This window comes from Semicossyphus pulcher, unplaced genomic scaffold (genome assembly GCF_022749685.1).
Source record: "Semicossyphus pulcher isolate SPU_LCO1_2020_fin unplaced genomic scaffold, fSemPul1.0.p SCAF_10, whole genome shotgun sequence".
NCBI classification, from domain to species: Eukaryota; Metazoa; Chordata; class Actinopteri; order Labriformes; family Labridae; genus Semicossyphus; species Semicossyphus pulcher.
The window spans coordinates 28794569-28806682 of NW_027211604.1; the positions used below are offsets into that span (position 1 = coordinate 28794569).

The following is a 12114-nucleotide window of genomic DNA, read 5'->3' on the forward strand; positions in this document are numbered from 1 at the left end:
ACAGGATCCGAAATACGACGAGAATATACCGGTGGATCGTCTAAAAAATCTTCAGGTCTGCAGTCTACATTTCAAACCTGACGATTCTGAACGAGACATGACATCGGAGGCGGGCGTCCTAGATTGAGGAAGTGTAGTTTAGCAGGCTCCCTGGCCTTCACCAGACGATGTATTCTACGTCGTCTGGTGGAGGTTTTCCAGGGCCCATTGGAGAAGCGGATAGCGCCCCACAATAGCATGATGGGACTGAGGTTGAAAATCGGCAAACTGGCCATTCAATAAAGCACACAGATGTAATTACAGTCAGATCCTCTCGTGATCATGGAGCAGACATATTATGAGCCTAAACTTACATTAACACAGCTGGAAATGTTTCACCAGCTGTCCTTCCTGCATTTAGCAGCTGTGTTGCTTTTAGTCTGGATTATGTGTTTAACTTATTAGTATTTGTCTGTAATCTGTTAAATATGTGACACTGCTGCCAGTAGGGCTGCAGAGTGATGCAGTGGTTTGCACTGTCCCCTCACAGTTAGAAAGTTCTTGGTTTGAATTCTGGTTTGGACGTAGGGGGCCTTTCTGAGTTTGCTCTCTAGATTCATTGGTGACTCTCAAATCACCAATTAGTGTGATCGTGAAAGGTTGTCTGTCTCTTTGTGTCAGCCCTGTGATTGACTGATGATGGGACATCTGACAGCTGGGATAGGCTGCAGCCCCCCCGCGACCCTGAACAGGATAAGCAGTAAAGATGATGGATAGATGGATGATTCTTTTGGTCAAACTTTGTCCCTTTTTTGTGCATGCACACATAGCTAGATCAGGAAATCATCATGTGATCTCTGAGCAGGTTTTGTCAGGTTTGATGCAGGCCTCGTGGATGTATTCAAAACATACAAGCATGTCTCTAAATGTCAGACACCATTTTAATGATGCAGTGTCTGTGTGTATGTGTGTGTGTCTCACCATGGCACTGATGGTCTCTTCCCAGTCTGGTCTCTCTCTGGGGTGGATGTAAGCCAGCTCAGGCACAATATCGTCGTCCTCCAGGTGACGTCCAGGCCTCAGGCCCCTGCAGACAAAACACACACAGGAATACATTTATTTCAGTTTGACTTGGATGTATTCTTTCATATTTATTATTCAGATTTTTCGTACATTTATAAAATGTCAAAAACAGGAAAAAGAGACGAGATGTAATTTGGCAGATCCCAAAGTTACAAGTTGTAAAGACTCAAAGAGAAATCCCTTCATAAACGTAAGTAACTCATTTATTCTGGATTAAATCAAATGTTTGGCTCGTTGCCTTAAAATGACTGAAACGATTTCAAAAAAGTTTTTTGATGGGCTCATCAATTAATCATCTCATCTCGATGTCAAAACAAGTTCAAATGTGTTTGTCAAATTTAGAGTCAGCCCTCGAAACTGAAAGTTGAAGGAGTCTAAATTAAAAGAGAAAAAAATATCTATCAATATAACTTTACTGATTGAAAGAGACGTAAGAAGAGGCCACCATGCGCACAAGGACGAGGATCACCAGGTTATTCTCTATTAAACTAGAATAGATTATTCTGTTTATAAATTAGAGCTGCAGACCAACAGCTGGTCACAATATTAACCTGCATTTTTCAATTATTCCTTATATGTAGCTTCTTCAATGAGAGGATTCACCGAGCAAGATTCAACAAGGAGGAAGTGTATCAGAGGCTGCAGGGCTCCATTCAGGACATTTTGAATATCATGCAGTTTAGATCAAGAGAGCAACAAAAGGAAACAAAACAGAACAGGATATGAAACATTTGATGAAGGTAAGTTTGAGTTAGCGTTGTCTTCATAGAGCAACTTGAAGCTGATGAGACATCTCATCAACGTCAAAGACTGTTCTCGTTTCCTCAGAGGATGAGAGGAGAGGAGAACAAGGATGGAAATGAAACAGACTCGCACAGCAGGATTCACAAATTAACTAGAGGCACACACACACAGTATCTGCTTGCTCTACACTCACCACACACACACACACACACACACAGTAAAGTTCTCAAGGAGAGTTTTTAAGCATCGTCCTGGATGCATCAGTGATGCTACGTCTAATTGAATCTAATAAATACAGAAAACAACAGAGAAGTTGAAAGAGGAAAAGACCTTTGTCTGAGGTGGGTAGAAGAGTCTGTAGCAGCAGAAGACGACAAAATCCAGCAAACACTGACACAACGTCTCTGCACTGAGATAATTGGACCTAAGGGCCGGGGACTCAGAGCCAAGATGCAGGGAAGAAAAGTTTACTAATAAGCAGTCCTCTGTTCTCGCTGCTCTTTCAAACCTACACACTGATCGTACTCCATCATTCAGTCGTTCATCATCAGCAAACAAATTCATGTCAGTCTTTAATCCCAACAGATAAAAGGAGCTTTCTACTGAAGACAAATAACCTCCAGATTGTAAGGCCGACGGAATTCTGTCTAAAACTGTTCAGATTTTAATTCATTATAAAACATCATGTGATCCTTGCAGTTGACTGTTATTGTCAGTAGACCCTTTTTCAGACAGCAGAACAACCATGTATGTGAGGGGCAAAGCAAGGGGAGATCGACCGTCTGTTCTCTAAACTGCACTTCCTCAATCTAGGACGCCCCCCTCCGATGTCTCATGTCTTGTTAAAAATCATCAAAGATTTTTTAGACGATCCAACAGTACATTCTCATCGTATTTTGGATTCTGTCCCACTCTGAGCCGTTGCCTGCAGGGAAGGTAGTATTTCACTCCAGTGTCTCTCGCTTGGCTGTTCCTTTCAGAGGGAGGGGCGCAATGCATGCTGGGTGTTGTAGGAATGTAGAATGGGCGAAACCACCAGCTGTTTATACAACTTTCTCCACAGCTATGGCGCCAATTTCAAATACTACTGCTTCTATCGATTACAGAGAACACCAGCTTTGACAGACAGGGGCTTTTTCCAGGGGCGAACTGCTCCTTTAAGAAAGTTGCCTCCAGATGTCGCTGAGGTATCATGAGATATGAGGGAGGTGACCTTTGACCACCAATATATCCTCAAGTCCACGAGGACCTCTGAGCCCAGTTTGAAGACATTCCCTCCAGGCGTCCTGAGAATAATGAACAGAAAAGTGTTTTTCTGGGGCATTATGATTTCACAGTGAAGTTGACCTTTGACCTTTTGTGTGAAACTGTCATCACTATATCATTTAATCCTAGCAGACATTTGTGTTAAACTGTGTCACAATTAGCATAGGAATTATTGCGTTACTGCCAAAAAACCTTTCATGAGAGATCAGAGTGACCTTTGACCTTTAACCACCATATGCCAATGACTCCAAGCGGACATTTATGTCAAAGCTGAAGATATTTCTTCCGGAGATATCGCCTTCACAGATGACACGGAGCAACGCAGAAGTCCACTTGGTCAGAGGGGCAAAAAATAAACAAGATACGACAACATGTATGTCCTCATGCAAGAATTATAAATACTAAACCAACAACCTTTTCCCAAAAGAACCCTCGATTACATATTGACTTTTAGACAATGAAACATTCAAACCATCAGTATGGTAATGTAGTGCAACAAACGACGACGTGTACATGAGCATGATCTCAAACAGTATACGTGAAAATAAGGCTGTTACATGCTCTGAATGTTTTGTATCCCTTCCAACTGCACCAAACCCTGAACAAGGTATAGAACACACACAGACGTATATAAAAATAGATTCAGCCTGAGTCCCAAAGGAACTTGTTAAAGCCAGTGAGGCTGAAAAGGATCGCTGAGGTTCTTCAGAAACGGTGCAGACACTTCACAGCTCTGAGCCCAAAAGGTCACGAACATCACCTTGATTAGAAAAGACTCAGCAAGAGGTCAAGGAGGACGTAAGTGAGGGCAGAGAGAGGGCAACAACAGGAATGTGCTGAGAGACAAACTTACATTTATATTCTAGAGAAACTGAGGAATCTTCACTGAGTCATACTCCAACCAAAAAGCATCAAACTCTTCATCCCTGAAGGCTAGAACTGAGGATTTCAGAGGTTGCGGTTTGCACATTCACTCATCGTCTAACTCACATTGCTTATAACTCAAACTAAGCCAAATAGTCACCCAAGACATAACTTGCTGTACTAAGCATTGAAATTCAAAAGTACCATTTAAATCGCCACTGCAGCACTGTCAAGGTAACTGCAGATCTACTCCAAGTCTTCTTTAATACAGCATAATGCTAATCTTGTAAATTATGGTCCCATTTAAAGAAGCATAGAAATAAAGCTCGTCAGCTACTCCAGCTGCCAGAAGAAAGTCTGACTCAGTGGTCGGATGTGCAACAAGACACTCTGAGGAGTCAGTTGTTCATTTAGTTTAAAAGGCTTTTATTCGCAAGCAATCTCTGAACCCATCGGCCATCATCTGACCATGAAAAAGCCCCTGAGAGCAACAGCGAACATTTGGCCATACCAGTTAGCCAGCGTTTAGCAATAAGGACTTCCAGCCAACACTTCCTTTTCCGTGCGCTGCATGTTTACAGTCCAGTGAAGTGAAATTCTCCCCTCCAGATGTCATTTCTTGCTTCATTAAAACCCCCATAGGAGCGCCGGTTCATCTGTTTGTGCTGAGTCTCAGTCTCACTGTAAACAGTAAGTCACACAGAAGCTGCACAGTGGCTTTCTTCAGCGGTCTGACCCCGAAAAAGAAACACATCCTCTTGTGATTCACTTTAATGGCAAAACTAGCAAAAATAAGCATCCCAATTCATATCACAGTAACTGAGATTAACGGATGCACCTTACTAACCAAGCTAGCATTAGCATTAGCTGATAATTTTGCATTTGCTAACTTCTCTCCTCTCCAGCTCCAAAATGATCCCTTTTATGTTCAAAAAAACAAATGGCAACCAACCCCAACCCAAAACCCAAGGCTTCAAAGCTGTAGTCCACAACCTATTGTTGATGTCACGCAGTGACAACAAGTACTTATTTAAAGGATAATGTACAGCGAGAGTTGCCTAAACCTACAAATAAATCCATGGTAACGCAAAAAACAGTAGGCTACAACAAAGACATAGACAAAGCTGACGAAGACACATGAGGAAGACATGAAGAAGAAATGTGAAAATCTGGCTCCAAACTTAACATTTTTTTAACACAAATTATTGATTTCTTTACTAAGTAGATGTATAATAAGATTGATAATGTACAGGAAGCGGATTGCTACAGCGGAATAAAACCCCCTATTCAATGTATGGAAACTGAAGAGTCACTCTGCTACTTAAACAAATGGCAGAGCACGTCATGAATGTTGACCAACAAGGTAATGGCAGTGGAATTAAAGCACCGTACACGCATTTACCATCATCGACAAATATCAGGTAGCAGCAAGGTTATTGGTTGGATGACAAACAGGATAAAGCATTTACACAAAAATGTTCTATCATTTCCGTTTTAGAGAATAAATAAGTTCTCCATAAAATATAATCCTTCTGCTTGCAAAACTTATGTGCTCTCAATATCATACCACATGTGCCATCCAACTGATTCCACATTGTTAGCCGTTTATTTCATGGCACTATAAGCTAGTCGTCCTCAGCGAAGTAGATTCCCTGTCCTGGTGAAGTCAAGATAAAAACTTGTGAGGAGGTTTCTACAATTACTGAGCCTCTGACTGACATCCTGCAGCCACCCTGACTCTAATGACACGCTCTAAGCACCACTTACCAGGCAGGGCAGGAGAACCACTGACACAGCGTGAAGCTCTTCAGACGCCACAGATAAAGGCCAAGCTTTTCAGCCTCTCCAAGTATCACCTTCTCTGTTCACAGGAGCGCTGCACTCCCAGCATTCCCAGCATTCCTCAGTGAGGAGGCATGTCAGGAGAAAGGAACTGCTTCTTCCTGCACCTGCTCCAAACACTCATTATAACACCGCAGCCAGAAAACCTCACTTTAACTTTGTGTCGAGCAGCTCTCTCGCCTGCTCTCCGCCTACATTCTCCTCTGCTACAAAACCAGATATAAGAAGACGGAGGAGGAAGAGGAGGACTTCCCTCAGACGAGCCTGCTGAGTCAAACGTTTCTCTCTCCAATTCTGCAAGAAACAAGAGAACCTTTCACTTTAAATCGCCTATTTGTCCAACATTTCAGATATCCTCTGAATTTAGTGCTTAAAAGAAAGAGCAGCTCAGAAAATAAGAGCTATGAGTCTCTCTGCAATTATCTTCAGCCATCGCACATCGTGTCTCTGCCTTCCACTGAACGCCTGACTCAACATATGCTCTACCTCACGCAGAAATCATGTGAATTTTATGCACTGAGACTCTTCTCACACAGACACCAACAGGTTTGTGTGTAGATGTCCACTGGAAACCTGAAGGAGGAGGTACCGCTGTCACAAAACCTCTGTTGCAACATGTTTCAGAGCAGAGTCATTGGCAGGAACTTGATCACTTCGAAAGACAAATGCAGCACCACAGCATTTACACAGCTGATCCGCAAACTCACCTGCTAGCTTGACCACAGGTGAGGCAGCATCACTGACACGAAGAGCAACATCAACCGTACTGCCTCGTCCGATTGCCTTACATTCACACTCAGCTTTAGCAGGACAGACGCTCCTAAAAATATCTTCATCAATAAGACGTATGTTTATGGGCCACATGTTCAGTATGTTTTTTTTTATTACCTCAATCAAAATTTTACATCATGTTCCTTGAGGGGTGTTTTAATAGCTTTATGGTGTTTCTAATCTCTTAATTTTTATATAAATCGCCTGTTTTAATTATATTAAGCCTTAAATTATAGCGACGAGTGTTGGATACTGCTGGCTGTCTGCGGGATGTACTGAAGTACTTAGCCATGTTGGAGCCTTTTGGGGATATTTCATACAATAATCGGACAAATAATCGCTCTCTCTGTGGGATTATGGAACTTTCTGGCCGTGCTAGAAGTAAGTGCTCCAGCTTTTCTAGTTAAGTAGTTAAATTCTAATGTATTGATATAGTTTTAGCACTAAGTAACAGGTATACTGTGCTCGCCATGCCTTGCTTGTTAGTTCTTACGCGTGTATTATACATTTATTTATTCGTTGGCCAGTGAGTAGGAGTCAGGAGTTGTTGGATTTTCCCTGGAGAGGTTACAGCGGGCTGCAGTGATGAGAAGATCGGTTATTTTAAGTTTCCCGTACATGCCGCTGATCTGCTACTTCTTTAGTCTGATAAATGGTAAATGGACTATACTTATATAGCGCTTTTCTAGTCTTTGCAACCACTCAAAGCTGCTTTTACACTACATATCACATTCACACACACATTCACACACTGATGGCAGAGGCTGCTACGTAAAGTGCCCAACTGTCAATCAGATAACACATTCATACCCGTTGGCTATGCCACCGGGAGCAATTTGGGGTTCAGTGTCTTGCCCAAGGACACTTCGACATGTAGCCTGAGGGAGCTGGGGATCGAACCTCCGACCTTCCGATTGAAAGACGACCGACTCTACCACTGAGCCACAGCCGCCTAAATAAACACCTGCAGTCAGTCACCGTCACAAACAGAATCTCCTCTGCGGGAATGTTAAACTAGCTCACTCACAAGTCAATGGATCAGCCTCAGACACAGACTGCCAACCCCTCCCTTCTCTGCAGCTCCACCCTCTCATCTAAATATGGTCACTCCTGGCTCCAGAAAAACCAACATGGCGGTGGCCAAAGCTTCATTTATACAGTCAAGAAAACCAATGGGTGATGTCACGGTGGCTACGTCCATTATTTATTCAGTCTATGGTTTTATGATGAACATGACTAATATGTGTAATTTGTGGTTGTGATTAGCATTTGCTACTCTATGTTGTTTTTTTAATACTGCTGTGGAGACAGCTAATTGTGTGCATCATTGGAGTCCAAGGCACTTCTCCACAGGGACAAGAAGTATACTGTATTATATATGGTAGTATATTATTCATATGTGTGAATAGAGCCGGTAAAAGAGTTTAGACTTGATTGGTGTAACAATTGGATGATTCAATGCCATGTGAAAGCAGGGGGGGGCCTCTTCACATATTTGGCATTTAATTTCCAATTTGTTTGACCTGGTATACAGGTGTGCAAACCAGACTCCTCCTGTGTGACTGAATGATGCTGTTACATGTTGTTACATGTAATTTTTCATGATCTCTGACAAATACATCCGTGACACATATCAATACTGAAAAAAGCTTAATGGCATTTGAGCTTCCTAATTCTAATCTATAAAAAGCCAGGTTGAAAATGCATGTATCAGGTGTGTATTTGTGCGTGTGTGTTATAAGTGACAGATCATTGATCCGACAGGCACAGACAAAGAAAGAGTCCAGGGTTGCAGCTGGGAGGAAAAATGAAACTGTCACGTTTTCCCTTAAAAACTATGAAAGACAGAAAAGTCAGGAGGGATTTTTTTGCAACTGAAAATCCTTTTTAAACAAATAAACAGCTCAAATGTGTTTATGCAGCAAGACGTGAATGAAAGCAGCCAACAAGTTCTGCCAGTTTGTGTGGCTGTGATGAATGTTTATAAGAGCAACTCTTGAGAGCATTGCATGTTTTCTGTACTGTCTGAACACACGAGGATACACGCCACTTTTAGATCTGCCAATAATATCCTCCAGAGAATAATATGGCTCTGCTCTGATGAAGGAGACATCCAATGAATGGTGACGGAAGGCTGAGGGGAGTGTGATGCCTCGTGTTCGGCTCTAAAAGAATCTAACACTGTTTAGGTTTGGTTGGATACGTTTTTTGTAGTCAAGAATTCATCTACAGGATTGAAATAGTGAATGACTTAAGAACGATGCTAATTATCCATTTTTATTCTGCTTAAATCACACATGTGATTCATCAGTTATGTGAAGTCTGGCATATACAGTTTTCTCACATTCACTCTACTTCTATTTGAGTATATGTGTAAAAGTGTGAGGTAAATGTTATCCTTAGTCCTTAGTTTGGACAGTTTGAATTAAATTATCTCCTACAGGTTGACCAGTGGAACAATGGCATGACATCATGGATGGGTATAGTCTGGATTTCATCACTACCACCACCATCACCACCACCACCACCACCACCACCACTACTATCACTACCACTTCTACCACCACCAATCTACCACCACAATCACTACCACCACCAATCTACCACCACTATCACCACCACGGTCACTACCAATCTACCACTACCAATACCACTACCAATCTACCACTGCTACCACCACCAATCTACCACTGCTATCACCACCACTACCAATCTACCACTACCACCACCCAAAGTATCACTACCACCACCACTACTATCACTGCTACCACCAATTTACCACTACTACCACCACCACTACTACCACCACCAATACTACTACTACTACCACCACTACCAATCTACCACTACTACTCCTACCACCACTAACACTACCACTATTACCACTACCACAACCACTACTACTACCACCACTACTGCTACCACTTCTACTACCGATAGGACTTCCATAAAGCAAAGAAAACTGACTCATAGCAGATGTTTGCTACACCTTGTCTTCATTTGGCGTGCATCAAATGCAACATGTCAGAATCAGAAACACCTCTGCCATCAGTGTCGTGTTACACTGGATCTGTTTGTCAAGAGTACAGCTGTGCATCCAGATGTTACACTGAGCATGTGGCAGAAAAAAAACTGGAAGTATTAAAACGTGCTTCAAGTTCAAGTTCAACACAGGAAGAAGAGGTAACTGTGTGGCCAGGGTAGGTAGCTTTATACCTGCATATAAATTATAACTGGCATAATTCACAATAGTCTGTGAAAAGTTCAAGCTGACAACCACTATTTTCACCGGCTATAACAACAACCGTCACAGGGACATTTACTGTAATTAACACTGATTCCTAGGTGGAGAAACAACATAATAGAAACCTTTTTGTGCCTGGTTATTGTCCTCCCTGTTTTTTCAAAGACCAAGAAAGTGCAAAGTCCCATTTTAACATGAATGATCTAAATAATCTCCTCACACATCTTTTTCAGACTGGTGTCTCTGCAGTCGACTCGTGTTAGAAATGACAGACAGATGGTGAACAGAGTTGTCAGATCTCCCATTTAAACTAAAGGACATTATATCATTGTCTTCATGTAATAACCACACCCAAATGAAAACCAGAGGATTTGGTGTTGTGAACCAGTCAGTCCTGTCAGTCTGTGAAGCTAACATTAGCTTTAGCGACATTAACATAGCTGTTTGCAGTTAGCATTTGGAGTTGTGAGTTAGAAATCGAAACATTTTCGGATGCACAATTTTACTTACCACAAGGGCCCAATTATATTATTGTAATCAATAGTTAATGTGATTTTGAAATAGAGCCTGCCCAATGTATCATTTTTCCTCTCTAAATCGGTATCAGCCTCAATATTCCAATATTTGTCACGCTCTACTTTTGAACCTTATGTACCTCATGATACGATACGCAACAAGTGGCCCACGATAACAATAATATTATGATATGATTCTGCAATAATTGATATATTGCAAGACAATCATATAATGATACATCAGGATATCTGATTTCTCAGATCTCAGTTTCACAGAATTTGAATTAAATTTACAGAACTATAGAACTTATTTTATCCTGCTGTCAACTTCTTCTGCGGTCAAGTAATTACTGTTCACATTATCCTCATTCACGTCGCCACAGCATGGAGTCAAGAAGTAGTAACGTGGTGAGTCAAATTGGCAGGGCATTTTGTTTAGAGCGCTATATTGATATTTGGCGCCAGCCTAGCGCTTATTGTATTGCATGAGTCAGGGTGACGATATATTGCCATATCGATATTTTTTCCTACCCCTATTGAACACTATTGAGTAATTACTATACAGCTAATGTTATATCTCTATTATTGGAGCTAAACAGTCAGGAGAGTTTAACGTTTTTTTCTGACTGGTTCAAACTAAAGAATCATAAAATGTCCTCAACAACAACAATCTTATTCTATCAATGTAGAAACAGGGTTTGAGATCAAGTTTGGTACAGTCATATTTTTTGTGTTGTGTTTCACCCTGCTATAAACCTGAGTGAACATGTTGAGACCGTCTGACTAAGTACGATATGACTCATCCCAGTTTTTCTAAGGACAGGTCATTGTGCCTGTCCTGTGTTATAATGGCAAGTCATTTCTTTTGTGCACCCTGCACACATTTCAGCCTTGAACAGCAAGCAGCAGTAGAAAAACACGGAGGAAGTTATTAGTAGTCAGTGCACGAGATTTCCACCTTCTGCATGTTCTGGATCTCGTCCACCGGCTGAAGTCTCTCCAGTCAGCCAGCAGTTTAGCAGCTTCCCCACTGAGGCTCTTTATCTGCCCTGCATATGGTGAAGCAGGCAAAACAGGAGTCAATCGTCTATTTATTCTTGTTTCTATTAGGCTCTGCCATCCAGATAATTACATCAGTAACTTAAAGTGGTTTTATCCTACAAGAGGAAACTCTACACGAGCTATTTTATCCGGCACACTGTGGTGTTCACGTTGTACTTCAACTCAGCCAGCCAGCCATGCTACACTGAAATATGCCTCCATGTTTCTGTTGATACTAATTTACAGAGAGGCCTGAACACTTCCATGGTCACTGGATTTGATGGTTATTTTCCCCTCAGCAGAACTCAGGGATGGATTTAATGGACAGCTGAGTTAGTACCCGTCCATTGAACAGCAGCACGTCCACTGTGCTGCATCAAGACAAACAAAGCATTTAAGAATATTTGATCTCCAGCATGTCAGTTTCTCTCTCATGTCTCTGACTTCTGCTATAAACATGTTCTGCATGTTTGTTATCTTAATGTAGAACTCGTGTAATAACAGTTCAAATGACTCATTTCTGTTCAAACATTTCCATTGATTTCTGAGTTATGTTGTATTTTGTATTGTTCTGTCTTTGTTATTGTTGAGTTTGTTTGTACCATCTCTTGTGCATTTGTAGGATTTTTTTTAAAGACCCACCTTGTGACGGCATTGTCAATTAGCTATAATTGCTGCAGTGTGGCATGAGTTTACACCCAACATACTTTTTGCTACACAAATAAATGCTGAATAAATAAATAAGTGAGCTGCCGCTCTGACTAC

At 41.5% G+C, this 12114-nt stretch overlaps 1 protein-coding gene across 1 annotated transcript in view; it reads right to left on the reverse strand.

The window, feature by feature from the left end:
• Positions 1–12114, reverse strand: part of arhgap32b (Rho GTPase activating protein 32b) — a 107037-nt gene that overhangs the window by 90843 nt on the left and 4080 nt on the right. Inside the window, exon 2 of the mRNA XM_069666396.1 lies at positions 961–1066. Coding sequence (XP_069522497.1) covers positions 961–963 — 3 coding nt within the window. The 5' untranslated portion in view covers positions 964–1066. The remainder of the gene's footprint in view (positions 1–960; positions 1067–12114) is intronic.